The sequence below is a fragment of the Apteryx mantelli genome, chromosome 1 (assembly GCF_036417845.1).
Source record: "Apteryx mantelli isolate bAptMan1 chromosome 1, bAptMan1.hap1, whole genome shotgun sequence".
NCBI classification, from domain to species: domain Eukaryota; kingdom Metazoa; phylum Chordata; class Aves; order Apterygiformes; family Apterygidae; genus Apteryx; species Apteryx mantelli.
This window is the reverse complement of record NC_089978.1, coordinates 146,112,829-146,133,591: the sequence shown is the minus strand read 5'-3', so window position 1 is coordinate 146,133,591 and position 20,763 is coordinate 146,112,829. Positions and strand designations below refer to the sequence as shown.

The following is a 20,763-nucleotide window of genomic DNA, read 5'->3' as shown; positions in this document are numbered from 1 at the left end:
TCTCATGGTTTAGTCTATAGTTACCACTGTTTCATGAATTTCTAGAGGAACAGGAGGTTTTTTAGTTCTATTACTAAAAACAATGTAATAATTGCAAAATATTAGAGATATTAAACTCAAGGTAAGATTTCCTACTGTGTGGTTGTCATTTCCCAGTTCAAAATCTGATCAGTGGCTTGCTTTTCAAAAACGCTAAATACCTCCCAGGCAGCACTGATTTTGAGCTTTTGAAAAGCTTTGGCATTTATATAGTTAGATATGTATGCTCATGCACATACTCCCACACAAACATATATGTCTAGTTTAATCCCCATTTTGTATTCCTCTCATATAATACTTTAACTATGATGTGCTGAACCATACAAACAAGCACTAATGCTAAATATTTTACCAGAGAACCGAACCCAGTGTCCATATCAAAACATTAGTATATAACACTAGGGAAAACATAGCCTAGAAGAGTTTTTATCTCCTTCCAAGGCTTCAAATAAGATCTAGAAAGATGGACTTTTTAAAAGAATATCTAGATCATTCATTTGTTTGCTCAATGTCATTAAATCAGGACAAAATTGTATCATCTTCTGAAAAACCTGTAAGTGGAGGTAGTAAGAGCCTTGCCACCACAGAGACACTGAAACGATTTCAAGCTTGGTCCTTGAATCTTTAATTATCCATCTTATGCATCTACAACAGCACTCACATCGGTACCTAACAGTGTAATTTAGACACCCTGCCAGGAGTCCATTAAATCAATGTTTCCTACTGCACGGTGACTGCAATGCTAAGGTTTGTGTGCTTCAGGAATGGGATGTTAGCACAGTGACATCTGGGTACCTGAGGCAGGAAACAGTAAGTTCTTAATGAAACCCTCTCTAAGCATGCAGCCACATTTCAACTTGGGCCCAGATCCATTATTCTTAAGGTAGAAAACGACATCATTTTACATTCGTGTCAGAGTTCAGTGAATTCAGCGAAAACAATTTTCTTCATTGTTTCTTGGGCCATTGTTTCTTGTTTTGGGGGCATCTCCTTTACTGACTTCATGTCCTACACAGCAGAAATTATCAGAATAACCTTTTCATAGGGTATCTGCAGAAGGTCCAAGACCACCAAGTGGGCGCCCATGTTTTTCAGCAATCGTTGCTGCTGATTCCGACACTTTTTATTCTGAACACAGAGTTTGCTGAGTCGAATCAAAATCTAGAAATAAATAAATAAATAAATAAGCAAGCAGGAAAGCAAAGAAGCAGTCATATCAGACAAAAACATAAGCAAAAATATCATGTGTCAAAATAACAACTAAATCTATTTATTACACCAGTATGTCAAGCAAGTTTCTCAGAAGACATACCAACCTCTTTAACAATGTTGTAGTTATTGCTTTTATTGCTGTCTATCTGTGGTTTTTTGGTCCCATCCTGTATTGGACTCAAAATATTTGGCTCCTGTAACAAAGAACATACAACAAGGATCTACTGCAATTTCCTCAACATGAATTAATTATTAACAGCAAATGAAGAAGAAGCATTACAACAGCTCATAGGGAGCAGATATATAACAGATAATAAAGAAAAAATCTTCGATAACCATCCACCAGTTACTGTCCAGTGAGTTAAAAGATTCACATTCAAGTCCTTCCCCTGTTTCAAATTTCTGACATGACTTGAGACAATTATTCCATGTCTTCATGCTTCTGATCCTCCTAAAAAAGAATATGTCCCTACATCACAGACTAGGCATTCCAAGGAACTTAGATAATATGAGAATGGGGGCCATATGAGTATTTCAATAGTCAACCTTTGTCCCAAATGTCTCTAACACAGCTGGAAAAGGCTACAGAGTCAGTTTATGTGAACATAAAAAATCTGAAGAAAGAGCTGAAGACAACTTCTGTAGTTGAGATAAGTAGGGTGGGGTTCTTTTCAACAGTACACGAACAAGTAGCATACGGAAATTAAGAGACGTTCCTCCCAGAAAGATGACATTTCAGTTATCTCTGGATAATGTGGGAAAGGAACGTAAAACAAAGAATGAAGACCTTACACTAAACTGTGACATCCAGTTATGATACCGTATGCTCTGGGCCTTGGCTCTTAAAAGGCCCCAGCTGGATATGATAAATGAAGTCAGATCAGCAAATAACTGCCTCCACCACCTCCCACCTCTCCATGCACACCCCAAACAAAAAAGGGAAGAATATCTTCACAAATATCCCACTTAGTATACTGTATAAGGGCAGTGATTTTTATGCTGCCAGCTATGGTTAGCCTTTCTCGTCTGGAAAGGCAAAGACTTGAAAGATCTCACTTTTGATGTTGAAATCATTAAACATATGGAAGAAAAACTACAGGAGATCTCAAAACTCCCTCACAGTATAAACACAAGGATGTAAACTAACATAATAGTGTAAAAAAGAACCAAACAGGTATGTTTCTGAGTTTCTCTCTGTCCTCAAACTTCCTACTGTTTTAGTGACGAGAATTATGCTAAAACACACACGTGCAAAGCCATCTGAATGTTTACACCACTTGAAATCTCTCTCTGAACTTTCTTAGCTGATTGTGGAGATTAGGAGTTCTATAAATTCCATCTGGTCTGCATTTTCAGCGGGACAAGAACAGCTGCACCACTTGGCCATGGAAGCTGTTTATAACAGTGTCAGCACTGCTGTTCAGCATGGTCATGTTGATCTATGCAACAGCAGTGGATTTTTATTCGTTTAGGTTTGTTAGTATGCATGCTACCTTCTCTCTAGCTGTTTGAATCAATACTTTGGAAGATATTTCAGGCTCTTTGCTATAATTAAACACTCTCCTCTGCTCTGGGACCGTGGGTTAACCAAGATTAATTTACCTGTTACTTCTATCAGCATTCTTCCTCAATCAAAGCAGTTTTATAATCCATGTGAACTATATGTCTTATCTGGAAGTGCTGATCAGCATTAAACTGCTGAATCTATCCTTTCTCTCAACAAAATAAAAACCTGTTTATTGAACCCATAAGAGTATTCCAGGGATGTAGTTATCTAGAGATAATCACACCACTGGGATATCAGAGACACTCAGTTGCATATCTTGCCTTGTTATGCCCTGTGATAGACATTCGCTGTCACGCTTTCCCATAGGGCACAGGAAGTCAAAGAGCTTGCACTGAGCACGTTTCTCCTCTGAATAGCTCTCCTCACTGAACGGAAATGGCATTTTCTGAAAATGACTACTTCCTTTCTTCATAAAATCAACAAGCAACCAGAATATCATGCTGCCCATTTTAGGATCCTTTCTTTACAGCCCCCGAATGGAGGCCTAGATCTGAGCAGTTCCCCACTTCTGAAATAGTCTCATTCATCTAGGTGGGACGACTGAGGAAGGCACCATTCAGCGCCAAGGTGGCATGGCTTGGCCCTCCCTAGGCCGCGTTTACTTACCTGGGGAGCGAGGAGCCGTCTCAGAAGTGAGCACTCAGGCTTCAGTTCACAATCTCCACCTATATGAAATGTTTAAACAAACATCTCCCAAAACATTTCCAGAATCAAATCAAACTGGCAAAGGCCAGAAAGAGAGGATAGCAAGGGAACACCAGGTGCTTAAAGTACCAGCATTCCTGCACTGTATTTCAATTTCACCTAAGAGCCCTTATCCTGAGACTTTAAATTTCTCCTTCTCCGAGTTATATTTCTGGTGCTACACTACCAATCCATTCTCCAGTGACACCAGCACACTGTCCACAGGCCATCATACCTACTGAGACTCAAAGCACCCTTGCTAGAGATAGCCAAATAAAAGGACTTTATCTATCTTTTCTTTCTCAATCAAGGCTCAGTTATGAGAGATCAATTTTAGCATTTCTTCCTGTTGCTTATGCAGTGCCTAATCCATGTTTGACCTCACTCCAAACACTCTTTCTTATAATTCTAATTTGCAGTTCTTATCAAGATGATCCTACAAGGATGTAAGATTTATCATTTTGCCATGGAGAACTCTGGATATTTTACTTTGAAGAATCTGACATTTTTTCCAACAAATTCAGTTCCTGGAGTCGCATCAAGTTTCTAGCCTCCCAGCTTATGAAAGAAAGGTTGAAAAAAATGACCCAAAAGACTTTGCCTGAAGGCAAAGAAATATACGTGATTTCTTAAAACCCTTAAGCCAATCTTGCGATGTGCTTTGGTGAGGAGAAAAACTGGGGGTTAACATAAGACAGATCTGGAATTCAATTTAAGCCCTTGTACACACTTTAATGTTGTTTTGGATAAATTAAGCACAGACAAATGCAACATACTCCCTAAGGATCTAGAGGTTCATCTAGCTCAGTACTGAATACTCATTCCAAGGAAGCATGGGATCTCACAGGGATATTTATTTTCTTGAAGCTAGCCACCTGCTTCACATATTGCAGATTATGACTAACCTCACCTCTCAAGTCCTCTTTAAGATCTCAAAGAGAGTATTCACTACAAAAAGTAGTTTTGCTTGGTAAAAACATTTCCTGCGTATCAAAGACTAATTTAATAGGGGAAAAATAAGGGACAAGATTCTGAGCTAGTGTAAACTGGTGCAGCTCTGCTGGAATTACCACCAGATGATCTAGCCAGATCCAGATTACGTATTACTGTTCCGATACAATACTCTCTCAGATCCGTCAGAGATAATATTGTGTATCTACTGAAGTCCAGTTAATCCATAGAGACCCACTGATGACTCATGGGAAAAAATTCCATTTAGAGATGCTTCTGTTTTAAGCACATTGTTTTGTTCCCCCTTTCCTGTAGTTTCTTTGCCATCAGAGCTATTTGTAGGAACAAAAGGGTTCTTACTACACTTTAAAAAATGCATTCTATCCGCAAAAACTTGTAATATCCTGCAGTGATTCTGTATCCTGTCTTCCCATTACTCTTTCATTCATTGAAAACATAAAGGACCATTTTCTATCTTACTAGAGATATGCTATTCCTATATACTTAAGCTCACAAAGTCCAGATTCTTCCTAGTTTTGACACCATTAAATTCAGCTAAGTTATGTCAGAGAAAGACTAGAACCCACACTGTCCTGAGTGATCAGGATTCTTCCCTGAAGTGTTGGATTTTCCCTCTTACAAAGCCACAAAGAATCTGCTTTCCCATCTGAAAAGAGTATCTCATGGGTATCTGCAAAGATGGTGTGTCTTCTCAGTGGCTCCTACTTCTCCACAATGCACAGGCTTCACAGTCCTGTATAATCTCCACTTTGCTTCCTAATCAAAATTTTCCTGGCTGCATCCTTGCTCATTTTCTTGCAACTAGGGGAGACTCCCTACCATAAAAGAGAACATGGAAAGTGCTGCATCAGAAATTGCAGTTCTTGGCCCCTCCCCTTTTCCACTGCTCAGAATGGAAAAGTAGGAATAAATACTGGCATGAAAGCCTGCTTTATCTACTATTATGCCTACTGATCTTAACCATAGCAACTCTTGCAATACTTGGCATTTTCTTAAATATTCACACTGAAGTTAGGCAATTACATGAGGACCTTAGCTTTCACTGCAAAATAAAATAAAATAAAATAAACAGATTTTCATGGTTTCTGGGAAACCAAAGGTCAAAAAAAAAAGTTTGTTAGCTTTCAAAACCTCAGTGTTCTTAAGTCAGTCTTATGTTCTGAGGAAAGTAGGCTTACTCACAATGTTTAAAAATATGGATTTGATTGTGCTCCTTTCCTCTAGTTGCAGGAACAAATACTACCTACTCACCCATTCTTCCAACAAGACAACATAACTACCAATGCATGATCCCTAGATTACCTCCATGGCCGCAGAGTGATACCGTACACTGTGGCTTGCTCACTGGACCAAAAGGAAGGCAACTCTGACATAAGAATACAGTTATGGAAGGCAGCAGGAGAGAATATTGAACATATCTTTAAAATGCATTTTATCTCTGTTGTGTCTAATCCTAAAGCTTGGTCAGAATATTGCAAATTCTCTCTTTGGCATTTTGATTAACCAAATCACAAATTTGCTGTTGTTCATTAAACTACATATAAATACTTCTGTGTAGTTTAATGAACTTACTTACTCACACATAAAACAATTCAAGCAGCAAAAGACTTTAAACCCACCTCTATTGGTTCTTCTCCCCCTTTGGTTTGATTGTCGCCCACCTCTCCACTCTCGTAATTGCTGCTCTTCTCAACCCACAGTTCAGACTTTTCTACAGTTAGACGTAGCTGATCAAGATCAGCCTTGATTTGCTTGTAGTTATCCACATCTTGATTAGACACCAGCAACTGAACCTGGAAATACAGAAAACTGTAAAATTATTACAGCAATAGCACCAGCAGTTATGCCCGGGAAATTTGCTTGAGAGTTTCCATTCTAAGCCCCCCTCTTTAGATGCTTTATGTTACCTTCCCTTTTAAACTGAAACATGGCACATGCGGTCTTTTTAGTCTCCATTCAGCAAAAACACTTAACAGAACTAGAGACTGTGGTTACCCAAAGTAGGATAGGTATAATATTCACAACATTTTGTCTCCTTCTTCAAATCACTGCAAAACATTTTCAGCACAAGCACATATCTACAAGCTCCTGAGTTCTCTGCAGAGTTAGCACTGATGCTATGATTATGATCCTCATGGTATTAAAATAATACAATGGGAAATAGCTTATCCTATCAGCACAGTACTTCAAAGGAAAAAAGGGATGATATGACAGGGAATCAGGACAAAATGGAGAGCAACTTTAATGATCATCTACATCAAAATAATGAAATATTGATAAATATTTTTTTTTCCATCACTGTTAGTCCAGCTTAGAAAAAATTTGTCTGGATAGCTCACAGAACTGATTTTCCAGTTTCATGTAATTTCCCATCATCTGAGTGTTTACCTCTTACTAAGATTAATGTTGCCTTTTTTTTCTTTTTTGTACTACTCAAATTATCTGTTCTTTCTTCTCCCTGCTATTTGTAATTCCTGATTTCATGAGATCCACACATTTCCTCTCTTTGTAATGTTCTTTGCTCTCCCAAGATTATTAATGAAGATATTATACAAAACACCAACAACAATCTTTACAGTAAATCAATAAACACCATTAAGCAATCAAACTTATTTAAAAGATTAAGGCCACATGGCAGATAGGAACACTGATAGGAACATTTTAAAAAAAAAAACAAAACACTACTTGCAGACAAGTATTCACTATTTTATAATATAAAGTTTCCATCTTCTTTTCTCTTAGCTTGATAAAACCTTGTTATTTTACACAATTTATGAATTCCAGTTATCCACAGACATTCATATTGCATGCTATCTACAGCCTTTTTTGTTTATTTGCCAATTAGCTTTTTCCTTCCTTTACAAAAACATGTTAAGCTACTCAACCCATGCTTATCTGGGAATAGTAGCTATTTATGCACCTAATTAGTACGGCCCCTCTTTAATATCCTGGTAGGAGGCCATTATGCAACTCTGCAAAAATATTAGAAGTTTTCCAGTTCTTTATCATTCATCTGCTTTTAAATAAGAGAAACCTTCATCTCTTACATAATGATGAGACAACATGCTAGTGAACTCCTGAAATAAGCATCAGATGGTCCTAACAACATATGTTATAGGGTCATGTAACAGGGACTTCTCTGTCCCCCAGCCCCATGAAATGAGATTTCCTAATCCTAATCTTAATCCACTGACACATGGAGTGTGTACATGTTATCAAGCAGAAAGAATAAAAGCTGAAAACAAGCCTGGCTCTGTTGCTCTCTTTCTGTTATTTTGGCAAATCTATATCATGCAGCAGAGCACAATTCAAAGGCACCTGAATCAGAACCAGAACTGAAAACAGCACATTTATACCAACACAACTTTACACCCCACCGGGGTAGCTCTGAAGACAGGGAAGTCTCATTGCTGACACAGGTGCACTGCTTGCAGAACACGAGGTGCTAACTCTGTCACTAGGAGATCACTGCATCATGCCTTACTGAGATGTGGGTGTTCCACCTGTCACCATGGACCTACACTGCCAGTAATGGACCAAATGCCAAAAATCATCATTTCTGGGCACACAGCTAGAACATATGCTAGCACATATGTTCAACTCTCATAGAAAGAAATCTCTGCTGAATTTAGACTTTTAAGGAAATAACATCGTCATGCTACAGACAGCAATTTAGGTAAGAAAAGCAGCCTTGTGAAAGGCTATTCCCTCAGTCGCTTCCCTGGAATAATGCTATGCCCATACCTGTTTAAATGCTTGCAGAACTTCTGCTCTCTGGCTGAAGTGCTTAAATAGCAGATGCAGAGAGCCTGAGAGCAAAGGAGGGTAGTCATGCATGATGAGGTGAATGAGGACCCGTAAAAAAGTTCTGCCCCCTTCATCATCAAGCTGAACGGCATTTTTTTCTTTTCTGTAACAGAAATAGGGGGAAAAAAACACCAAACAAAGATAAATAAAAGCTTTTGACATAAATACGCCTGTATACACAATCTTCATTTGATAGAGTTCTTAAAACCAAGTGGAATACGCTCTGGGATGCAAATTATGAATACCATTTTAATGTATTTTATAAGGACTTCAATCCTACAGTTATTTGCTGTTGTGGCAATCTCGTAGCAGAATGGACACTATGGGTAAAATTTAATATGTATGAAATGTGTCAAATACTGTGATTAAAATCCATATTGCAAAAACATTCGTTTATGTCTTGGATAAATGGTGCCAACCTCATCCCCAGTCCAAGCTAATTGAAGTCAACGGCATTTCATCAGGGATTAATTTGGCCCCATCCTTTTTACTCCTTCCCCTTTCAGCTGCTATTAAAATTTCCTTTAAGGAAAAATAAGCTCAAAAATAGTAAGAATTGCCAAAAGCATCATATTTCTAGCATCATATTTATAATCTGGAACGACAGAAAGCAGATTTACACTTAACATATCAAAGCAGAAATAATGTTTCCAAGAAACCATTCAGTCTCTCTGTTCATTTTAAAGATGCAGATGCCAAGGGCTGTGTGTTGTTTTACATTATGGGAGTTCAGGGAGAGGGCTGGAGGCACTGCTCTTGTCGATAAAGAAAGAGAACATATAAGGGACCAGAGAGGAAACATCAGAACACCCATCTTGCGAATCTTTCTGCCTAGCTCCAGGAAAACTTTGAAGTCTAAGGCCTTGTCTCAATGGGAATCATTTTACTGGTATAATCATGATTACGGCAGCAAAATTAAACCAATATAGTCATACTGGTAACAACTCTCCAGTGTGGATTTTTTCAGTGCCTTTTTTTTTTGTTCCCAGCACAGCTGAAACCACTGCAAAAGCTCTGCAAAGCTCTGCAAGCATAACTTGTGATCTACAGGCCTCTGGCGGTCCAGAAGATCATGGCAAGTGGTCCACAGTTATCTGTGGATTCACACGAAACAGAATATTGTTGGCATAACTTTTATAGTAATTTCAAATACAAGAGGTAATGATAATGATTCTTGTCATCCATGAGAAGTACTGAGCGTCACCAGTAACTTACTGATCCAAGAAGTTTGTGACTACAGCCATAAGGTACACCAGAAAGTCTTTCTTTAAAAGCACCCATGTGAGGCATTATAGAGAGAAATAGATACTTAGTGTGTTTTAGCTCAATACATGAGTACAACATTCCCCAGTTCCTTTTGGAACATGCCAGAAACTTTCTACCAACTCTCTTACAGCCATAGGTGATCAAAAGGGTGGTCATTTCTAGTCCCACCACCAGCCATACCCACTGGGCTCTTTGCTTGTTTGAAAACCAGGTCTATAGTTGGTGGTGCTGGTACCACATATCTAATCTCTGGTATTCAATGGAAGCTGTCACTTTTCTGTCTGTGTGTAGGCTATGTAATAAGAAAAAGTAGCCAAAGAAAGAGAAGGGGGTACAAAAACACACACAGAATAAAAAGAGATTGTCCATGAGAAATAACAACATGATCAAAGAGATGCATGTGCAGAAGTAAAACTTGAGAGAATATACCTGCCAGCAAACATGGTTTCAGCCTGAGCTGCAATTTCGTCTATGTCAGGAACAATTGCTAGAAAACAATCAAAACAAAATTAAAAAAGCTAGTGATCATGATTTAGTCTGCAGAGCAAAAAGAAACTCTGCTCCTTTTAAAGTATATGTTATCAAGCAAAAGCCTAACCCTACATTCGTTAGCTAGGCCAAATTCCCTATCTGCGAGGGTCAGTAGGGAAGAAGCAGGACACACCATTTTATTTATTTATTTATTTATTTGTGTATTAATAGTACTGAGGAAGAGCTAGATTCCAGTGATGGACCAGAGCTCCTCAGTGCTAGGAGCTGTACAAACAGCCACCATGACCCCAAAATAACACAGAATATGAAACTTCTACTTTCTTATTAGATCAACCAACCCCCACAAAGCAGCAAAACGAGACATGAGAACTTTGGAATATTTTTCATAAATACAATTAGTTACCACACCATCATACTGCTTTCGTATATCTTACTACTTAGGATTTTAGTACTCCTTAGACACCCCTCCGCTCTACAGCACCTCCAATTAAAATAACTCTCCCCTACTTGCAGCTCATCATGCAGACAGCTGTCAGCCCTTTGAGTCCTTCCCTGTGCACAAGAAGACTCCCTGGAAAGCCACTCCATTCCCATACCACAATCACCTCACTTAAATCCATCCTCATCCGCTCCCAACCATCTTTCATGGTCTACTCTCCATTACATTTATCACCTTGAAGTGTTTTGGAAAGAGTACAAACAAAAGAATAAGTTGTCATCACAGGAAAAAGGAATCGGATTTTAGTTAGAGGAAGGCAGGCCAGCAAATATCTTCTCTTTTTCACAGGAATCCTTAAGATTCTCATTTTTTCACAAGCTTTTCAACTTCAAGTGACATGCATCTTTCTGGTGTAGCAGAGTTTATTGCTTGGTAAAATATCTGTAACTGCAGTAGTCTACACAGAATTATTTTACATTGCAATACAATAGCAACAGTTACCTGAGGCAATCCCTGGTGTGTCAGGCGGGGATGTTGTAGAGCTATCAACGTTTTCATTGTTTTCCCCAAACTCTCTCTTATAGATAGACAGCATGTAGGATATTCTATAGTCCAGTCTGACACTGAGAATAAACTATAAGAAAAGAGTTTAAAACGAGACTTTTTTTTCTCCCATTTGGTACATTAGGTTGAGATTTTTTCATGGTGGAATGTACAGAGATACAAGGTTATTTTAAATAAATATGTCCACAACACAAAATGAATCCATTACATTTGCCAGACAGTTATTTTGTGATTTCAGTCTTCCCTCCCACCATCCTGAGACATACCAAATTGTGCCCCATTGGCTGCTGAATACTAAGCAGCAGCCTGGATTTGTCCAGGGGCTCCAGGCGGCAGCTGCCTTGCCCTTTCTGCCTACAAGCCAGATCAGTCCATGGTTGAAACAGATTATTTCATGTTTCAGCAGACTTCTAATGCCTCACTAAGACACGCAGTGGAACGCAGTTGACAGTAAAGACACCAAGCTCCACGCTCACCCTCACAGCACTGGCTTTTCAGATGCCTGACAGCCAAGGGCAGAGAAGTTTAACTCCAGGACTCCCAGAGGTGAAGTACAGGCCTGGTGCTGTCTTTTGGTACTTTGCTAGTGACCAGCTGAGGATGCGAGGAGCTGACAGTATGTTGTTTGTGAGCTCCTAGCACTATTGCTATCACGTGGCAAAAAAAAGTTTGGCCTTAGCATACCCTGTAGTGGTAGCAGAGTTCCCCTTCAACACTACTTTTTTTTAATTGTTGGTGCTCTCCCCCTCAGCTGTGAAATCTGAAAGTCCTACAAGAAAAATCCTAATTCAAACTTTGAAGTTTGAAGCTTTTATTTTGGAATAGCAAGGGAAGTAAGTTGGCTGCAGATGTTAGTACCAATTTAAGGACAGACACATAATTACATTTTGCACTTTAACAACTGACTGTCCATCAGCTGAGTCTCAGTATTTGTCCATGCATATGCTCCTTGCCCACAGTAATTGTAAGCACACAGTGAAAGAGGTTTAAGATAATGTACCTTATTTCACATTCAGTGGGGATGAAAGCACATACGTTAAGTTACCACGACTCAGTTGACAGGAGATGATTTAGCAAACGGTGGCAACTTGTTTGTTTGATCTCTAACTAAAATCATACAAGCTTCCCAGACCCAGGGTACTGCAATAGGATTTGACTAGGGTAACTAGGATTATGCCATCTAAAAGAGAATAAAATATCTGTTTAAGAAGCATCATCTTTTTTTTGAAAACGTCTAACAGAAAAGAAGAAAAGCAGATTTATTTTGGTTCCATGACCAAGTTATCCTATAACTGCACAAGCAAGATATTTAAAAACATAAATTTGCCAAGTCCACATGTAGTCAACTGAGTCTATCAAGCCATCTGTTTTAATTCTGGCTGATGGCAGAATGGAAATCGTTACGTAAGAAATGCCTTTACTTAAAGTAAGAGGATATACTGAGAATCCAAATAATATAAATGGAAATATTTATTATAATAGAATAGAGTTAATCATCACTCTACTAATTATGCATAGCAATACAAAAAATCTACCACATGCCTACTTACCTTTCAGGGTAATAGCACAATAATGACAGGTAACTTGATTTCAATTAATCTTCTTCATTGCAAATTAAACAAGGCAATTATTTTGTATTGCCTGTGAACTAAAGTCCTATGTATGCACACTTATTGTGGCTCACCCAACACAGGACAATTTGCTAGTCTGCAGTAGTTTGATCATGTGACTGAGCCATAACTAATATGCCACAGATTAAGTAACAGCCTAGGATTAAGTCCTCTCCAATCCCAGGTGCTCTTGCAGTGGACATGCTGTGAGAGAGGAAAGGATGAGAAAAAATATGATTCTCCTTCCTGCGAGCAGGTAGGGAATGCACAAGAAGAGGCTAGTGTCCCAGAATGATCATTATATAATCAACCAGTAGAGCTGGACGGCATGGAGAGAAATTCAGACAGTCAGAAAACCAAATGGAAATGAGAAGCAATACACATGAATGGCATTTCCTTCCAGAGCCACTGTTTAGGTGATGTAACTTCATAACACTCTGTTCTGCACCATAAGCCTTAAACTAAGCCAGTTGTCAAACTAAAGTATGAGTATTAAGGATAACCTACCACTTGATAGTCTTTCAGATGATGAGTAAATAAGGTAATTAAATCATTTGTAAGTATTCAGAATAAATGGAATCCTTCAAAAGTGACAATGGTACCAACAGATCAGCAGAATTTATAGAAAACACTGAAAAACTCTTTCAGCGCATGAGTATTGCAGAAAAAATGTGTGCCACTTAACTTACTAATAGCACAAAGTGAAATTTTATCTCCAAAGGCACACTAGTGTCATATACCTTGTCAGTTCAGCTGGGAGAAAATCATAACAGCCCACAGACTGTTCTCAATCTAGCAGTGGAAGTCTGAAAAAGACTTCAACATTTTTTAACCTTGCATGATTTTGATGGATCTAGGCCCAATTCCGACCTTCACCAAACTACTGTAAAGAAAGAGTCAAATCCTACAGCCAAATAAGCTACTCCAACATAAAATGAATGCAAATGAGACTGGAAACAGACATACCGTCTTCAGAAAACATTAGTGAGGTAGACTAAAGGACAGGTTCTGCCTTCTCACAAGTCATAGTGACAGTCTCTGCAGCATCTAGGTCCTTCAGAAGTAAAGTAAGTGTAACAGTATGTAAGGACCACAACCGTATCACTGTACAAGCAGAGGAGTATCTTCCTCACAGCAAAGTGTTATTTTCCCAATGAACAGCCCAGTGAATAGCAGAGTAAGAACACAAGTGACAGAACCTAGCGCTACGTAAGCTAAAATATGTGAACTGACTGATACGTAATATATCACCAATTATTGTTACCTGCAAAATCTCAATGATTTTCAATTTGGTGTCCATTACGATCACATCTTCACTCTCTGAGGTGCTGGCTTGCTTGCTTGGGTGGATGCTAGGCTGTACATCAGGGGCACTGATGGGAAATATAGATCCTCTGCTCAATACCATTTGGGTCATCATCTCTCCTACACCATGGATTGTCCTCATAACATTGTTTCCTATGCATTAAACACATACACACACATATTTGCCATCAGTAAAGCTTGTTTGAAAAGCTATACATCACACATACACTCACATATCAACCCCCATACAATCTTAACAGGTATACTGAAAATTAAATCATCAATTATTATTCAAAACTCCAGAGAAGAAATTCACTCAAATCACCCAAAGGTTTGGGGACAATTTTCTACATTGATTTGCCAGGAAATCTGCTTACAGGTCAACAGATGAAAAAGATGGCAGTGGGTTTCCACAGCTCTGTCAGTATGTCCATGAAATCACAAAAAATAGAGTGAAGGTAATCTTAGTTTACCTAATCTATCTCCTAGTCTGAAGGCATATTATCTATATCTAAAAACATTTCTGAAAGACATTTGTTTAACCTGTTCTTAAGAGTATCTATTGATGCATATCTCACATTGTACACTATCTGTAGGCAAGCAATTCCAGCACTCCACTACCTCCATTGCTAGATAACATTTCTTGATATTTAGCTTATATCCTCCTTCCTGCGATTTATGCCCTTGTTTTGCAGAGACAAGGGAGGAGCTCATTTTCCAAGCCTAGTCCGCTTGATGTTTTCTCCATGATGACTGGTTATAAAGCAGGTGCTTGACAGTGAGGATGCCTTTGGCACTGCAGAAGCTGCAAGGAGACTATCAAAGTATCCTGTATGTCACACTAAAAGAGAGTAAAGATTTGAGGCCTTGCAAGTCTGATCAATCTCTGTATATGGTCCAAATGGCAGGCCACAAACCAAAGTCAATCCACACAACTAGCAGGAGAAAGCCTGATGCTTTTTCCCTGATCTGCTGAACTTCTGCCATATCTGAATGATGGATAAAGAGTAATGAACAGGACAGAAGCATCTCAGGAAAGCCTGGGGCTGCTGCTGGGTGTGCATACTCCTATGCCTGCATAGGAAACACAGTGGGAAACAGGCCTATGTACACTTGGGCTGGCCAAAGCTCATGATAAGATATGATAAATCCTATTATACATAGTGACTACTTGGACAGTTTGCAAATGTGTACACATTCACCTCTGCATGTGCGCTTTCACATATCTATGTGCCTATGTGTGGAAGGTTGGGTTTTGATGGTTTGGGATTTTTTAAATACTTGTTTAAAAGAAACAGGAAATAATTGCCTGGCTCCCAAAACGGTCATTCCCTCAGCTTACATTAACTCATATGGGAAACCCTGAGAGACAGTTGAGATTCTTCCACCATTCACTCTCACTTATAAAACCATCCCCCTTTCAGAAAAATCCCAGAACACCAGGTCCTGAAGGCTGTCCTGAAAGTCACACTAATCTCTGAAATCACAGTTTCTTTCATAATCTATAACTGGTGGGGGGAAGCACATCTTCACTCACTGGCAAGAATTTTGGTCCAATCTAGCCATAACAGTCCCTCCCACTTCCCACTGATGCCAATTCTGCAAACTGGTCTTTCTCTACAATGAATTTTGATGTGAAAAACATCTCTTTGAACCAATGACTATCTTCCTGCAAAGGTGGGGAGAAGAATAAGAATATCCAGATTGCTACCTATTTTCTTTCTTGCAAAGCACAGACCTGAACTAATGGATCAAAGGAAGGGAATGATAGTATCTTTTAGGAGAAATAGTGGCAAGACCTAGACTACACCAAAAGCAAACAAAAGAATGGAGGAGATGTAGCTTTGCTGAGGTAAGCCTGAGTAGTTCTTGAATGTCTTTTGTACACTTTAATCACCATTCAGCTGCCAACTTCTACTTGCATTGCAGAGACCCTCTTCCTAGACAATCTTCTGTAAAAAGTCAAAGACATATTTTATTTTGCTAGCAATATCCTCTTCTTATGCCCCTCTTTCTTCAATCCACAGAGCTCAAGTACTGTATGCAGGGAACGAGGATGCCTTTACCCCCAAATTTAAAAGGAAACACAAAGAATTTGCTTTTTCAAAGTGAATGAGGCAGATTAGTGTCATGTTTGAGGTCCCATTTGGCATCCAGTCTGGTGTGCAATTGGTCTGAATTGGTCTTTTGAAAATAATACTTCAAGTCTCTACAAAGGGAAAAAAATGTGTTTCTGACTTTGCATGATGTTAGGAGAAAAAAGCTACAAGTCAGACTAAGGGCTAAATCCTCACATCAGGCTGACACAGAAAGTTCTCCTAACTGCCTACACCAGCATAAAGCAAATAAAAATCATTCAAATAACCTTCTTGCTGCAAAATGAAAATTGTGCATGTACCTTTTAAATCAAATAAAACAGCTGGGGAATAGGATCATGTCTTTCTCTCTCTCTCTTTCTATCCCAGTGTGCTAAACAACACTTATTTGCACTGACGGTCATTCATTATACCAGTGTAAAGCTGGATTACTAAGTATAGGACCTTTAACCCTTAAAGTGGTTCCTATTAAACTGACTCTTTGCATCTTCTTCATCTCCAAAATGTGAAGCAAATCGTCTCATTCATATCATCCTGTCTTTAATGCTGACTGATAAGCACATTTGCAGGGCCCCAGCAGAAGTCCTATAGGCTGTGCAGCTGCTTTGTGGCCTGCAACACCTCTGCTTTAAATCTCAGTCAGGAGGTCATCATCCTCTGACTAGCAACAGAGAATTCAAAATCCCTTTCACCACAGTTGTACAGAAGTGAATATAATCAGAGGCACAGCTATTTGGGAAGGTCAGGAATTCTTTATAAAACAATTTGATTCAATGGGGTTACCGGTAGAGAATTAAGCTGCTTAATTCTAAGAAGAGTCCAAAAGATATTCTTCCAGAGACCTAGATAAAACTCCAGTTTGTCCCAAACAAAGCTGAAGACTTTTGCTTTATCTTAAAAGGTCCCTGCCCACCCTTAAGAACTGGAGTCCATTCAGTGTAAAGTTAGCAAAAAAAGCCTTCAGCATCTTTTTGGACATTCCTTGACAAGCAGTCACACAAATCTCACTGACACAAAAAAACTACAGGTAACATACACAATTGCTGTAGACATTGATTCTGCCACAAGCCTTGCTCAAGGGCAGTATGCAGCTGTACTGCCCCAAGCACTGACCATCATGTTTACTCATTCTCACTATGGCCCTGATCTCCCTCCCTCGCTAGGGTAGAGAGTAACCACTGCTCTCTGCTTAGCACCTTGGGTGGAGCCCATGTTCTTGGGGAAAGAAAGTTGGGATTTTGCCCAGAGCACACATCCTGCTTATTTGTCAGTCATCAGTGGGGTGCTGAACAGGCACTGCAGGGGCACGGGAAATCCCAGGGTGGGATTCAATTCCCTTCTCTGCACCCTTGAAATCAGTCACTATCTCTACGTTTCCGCACCAGCTCCATGAACGAGGAGAACACCTTCTCCATCTCTACCAAGGGCACTCAGAGGCTTGCTATAATAAAGACTAGAAGGCACTCAGCTAATGTGATGATGGAGCCTATAAAAGGATACAAGAAAGAAAAGAAATGAGATGGCTGCTGGCCTTTCCCCTTACCCACAGAACATCAGTGGTGGAAGACAGTACAGCCCAGTGAACAGTAGCTGTAAGGCAGCTTCCCAACAGAGTCTGTAATAAGGATAAACCCTCCATCCACAACATCCCTTGACTACTGGCCTTCATGTGACTGATCAAAACAGCTAGAGGCAGAAAAGCTAATGAGGGTTAAGGTGTTTCTTATTACTACTGTCATTTCCAATAGTATTTCATTAATGCAGAGGAAAGGATTTTAGTGAAGGAAAAAACTACTTAATCCATTTTAGTATTTATAGCTGATGTCGGTAGTGATTCAATACAGTTTTATTTTTGTCAATAACAGCAGTAAGACATGATGTCATGAGTAAACCCATCTTGGACAACTTCTTAAACTGTGTGATACTGACAATTATTCTTTTTAATTAACTCAGAGCAGGCTTGGGGAGAACATTCACATGGAGTGAAAATAATAGGACAACTGGAGCAATTCAACATACTTTTCAGGAAAGATATTTCAAGAGCTGTGTTTTGCAGGGTGATTATAAAACATAGCCATCTCTTAGGAGTAGACAGCAGTCAACCAGCACATCCATGCATGATAGTGAGAAAGCTGGACTGGGTCTAGACCCTGAGAAGAAACTACCCTAACTCTTCAAGAGAAGCCAGGAGGATCAATCATGTACATGAAGAGTGGGGAGAAGCTTCTCTTCCAGAAGATACCCTCCCAGTAGATTAGCATTCATGTCACTCAGTTTTGCTGTCCTGCTTGGAAATCCAAACCAAATGAGGTATGAATTTAAATCTGTCAGTCATAAACATCAAGGGTCAGGAGATGGTTCTTTTGTCAGTGAGTTGCTTCACCTTGCCCTGCTTTTGTGTCCTCTTGGCTTTAGCACAGTTACCTCATCAGGGAAGGTTACGAGTCTCAGAGGTAAAACATGCAGAAAGCTTACTGTGGCTTAACAAGTAACTGACTGCATGTCAGCTAAGCCCACAACAATGCAAGACAAAAGAGGTCGGCTCAGTAAAAGAGATTTAAGTTCTTAGTATGTATGCATACAGTGACTAAAACAATGGGGCTCTGATCTCCATTACAGCTCTGAAGTGCTTCCTGAATACAAATGCACAAAGAAAAATTAACTTACTGCCTCAGCTACAGTTAATTGAGTTAAATCAGGAGAGACACTAAGTAGATGTGAACCCAGATTACTTTTGTGTGACCTTTGTGTTAGAGACGAAGTGAACAGAACCCTGAGGTGTGCCTTCATATGGTACTGCCATCCTTACCCCACTCATCTCTCGCATTTGTTGTCCTCTTTGAGGTCAAGGAAATACCATTTTAATGCAGCTGAGAGGTGTGGCAGGGAGAGAACAGACACTGTAATGTTGCAAGGTGCTAGCATGTGCCACCGACCAGTTCTTTCATCAACAAACCACAAATGTTCAAAGCTGTTATCCAGCTCAACAGAGGAAAAGAGCTCAGGGCAACCTTCACTGCTCTTTTATTTTTCCAGTTTTCCTTCCCTCTCCCTGATTCTCCTTCTCTGTTCTTCCCCCTGTCAAGAAAAGTCAGATGCCAAGAACATCCCTGAAGTGGTGGAACCAATTAGATGTTGCATTCCCATGCCACCTTGTTACAGACAGACAGGGAAATGCCTCCTGCTGAATGTATGGTCTCGCAAAGTTAGCCAACGAAAAGAGTGAAATCACTGTAGGCACTGATGGTAATTTAAAGGATCTGCAGATTGACAGGCACTAAAATAAGAGGAAAGAAGAGAATCCTTGTCATGTTTTGGAAAGACAACTATGCATCACCTTTTCATTATGTTTTATTACAGTGATCACAACTTCCTAATGAATATCAATTTCTGTCACAAAACTGTAGCACGTAATCTCATACTATTTGGCACGACTGACAACACAGCGGCCTCTCTGAGAAGAAAGATTTTTCAGAGGAGTCAATTATGAAAAAAAAAATAACAACCACCCAAGTAATCGACACAGTGGATAATTTGACACTTCATTTTCTACATAAACATACTTTCTTGATAAGTCATTTACTGGTTTCAAAAATTCTAAGAGCAAAACATAGAAGTAAACAACAATCTGCTGTGTAATACAGTACGGATGGTAAGTGACAAAATAGCATATTCAGAAAGAAAAACAACTGTCAAAGGCAGCTGGCAATTCATGCCTTTTCTTCAAATTGTTCTTAGCCAATGGCTGTGCAGTGTCCTCAATCTGCTCTTAGTAGACAAGTATTTATAGCATTTTAGGTATTTCACAAACAGTGCAGGCAACCATGCTGTGGGTGAGTGTGAATAAACAATGAACAGCCTCAAAGATTGGCAGGTAATCGCAGAGTGAATAGCCTCCCACTCCACAGATATCCCCAAGACATCAGTAAACTGACTTGAAGCCTTATTTATTTTAAAAGTATGTATATGCACTTCATCTGGCCCCTATTTGCCAAAGAGGGACAGAGTCTGCTCTTATTAACATTATTGTTCAGGCTTCATCAACACTGATATTGGAAAGATGGATTCCTAGGACTCAGTTTTCAAAAGTGTTCAGCCACTTTCAGCTAGGGCAGTTTTTCCACAGTGCTCATCTCCCTAGTCAGAAATGTACAAAGTGCCTATATTTTCAAAAGGATTTTAACACTCAACAGCTCTCATCAGGGACTGGAGAAGCTGGATAATTAATGCTTCTGGAAACTAAGCACCTAAATAGGAGCTGACATATGATGGGTTCAAGAAATCTGGTACTTAATGACAAGATAAAGATAAAACATAGATGGGTCCACTGCTCCAACAACTCATCATTAACCTGTCCATAAAAGCCTAACACATTGTTTAAAAAGGGGGGAAAAAGAAGACAAATCAAGGGTTTTGCAAAAATGTGGCATTTCTCACACAAAAGAAGCAGAATACCAAATATGAAAATAAGAATAAAGTTACAGAAACAGCTCTCTGATCTCATAAAACTTGACCATTCTTTAGCTATGACTGTTGAATGACCTAACGCTTCAACCTCTGGTAAATACCTCCTAGAAAACACCTCATTTCCACCATAGCAGGACACAAACCAGACAGCATGTGCTGCTATGAAAGCCCTTCATCCCTTAACAAACAAATGCTGAGGCTGAAGGACTGCAGGGAATAATAAGCTGCCCTATGACCCCACAT

The 20,763-nt window shown here is 39.4% G+C and overlaps 1 protein-coding gene across 1 annotated transcript in view; it reads right to left on the bottom strand.

The window, feature by feature from the left end:
• ITPR2 (inositol 1,4,5-trisphosphate receptor type 2) overlaps window positions 1–20,763 on the bottom strand; it is a 271,787-nt gene that overhangs the window by 149,049 nt on the left and 101,975 nt on the right. Inside the window, exons 22-28 of the mRNA XM_067305912.1 lie at window positions 13,917–14,110; window positions 10,980–11,112; window positions 9,977–10,034; window positions 8,219–8,384; window positions 6,094–6,267; window positions 1,356–1,445; window positions 1,075–1,200 (exon numbers count right to left, since the gene is read on the bottom strand). Coding sequence (XP_067162013.1) covers window positions 1,075–1,200; window positions 1,356–1,445; window positions 6,094–6,267; window positions 8,219–8,384; window positions 9,977–10,034; window positions 10,980–11,112; window positions 13,917–14,110 — 941 coding nt within the window. The remainder of the gene's footprint in view (window positions 1–1,074; window positions 1,201–1,355; window positions 1,446–6,093; window positions 6,268–8,218; window positions 8,385–9,976; window positions 10,035–10,979; window positions 11,113–13,916; window positions 14,111–20,763) is intronic.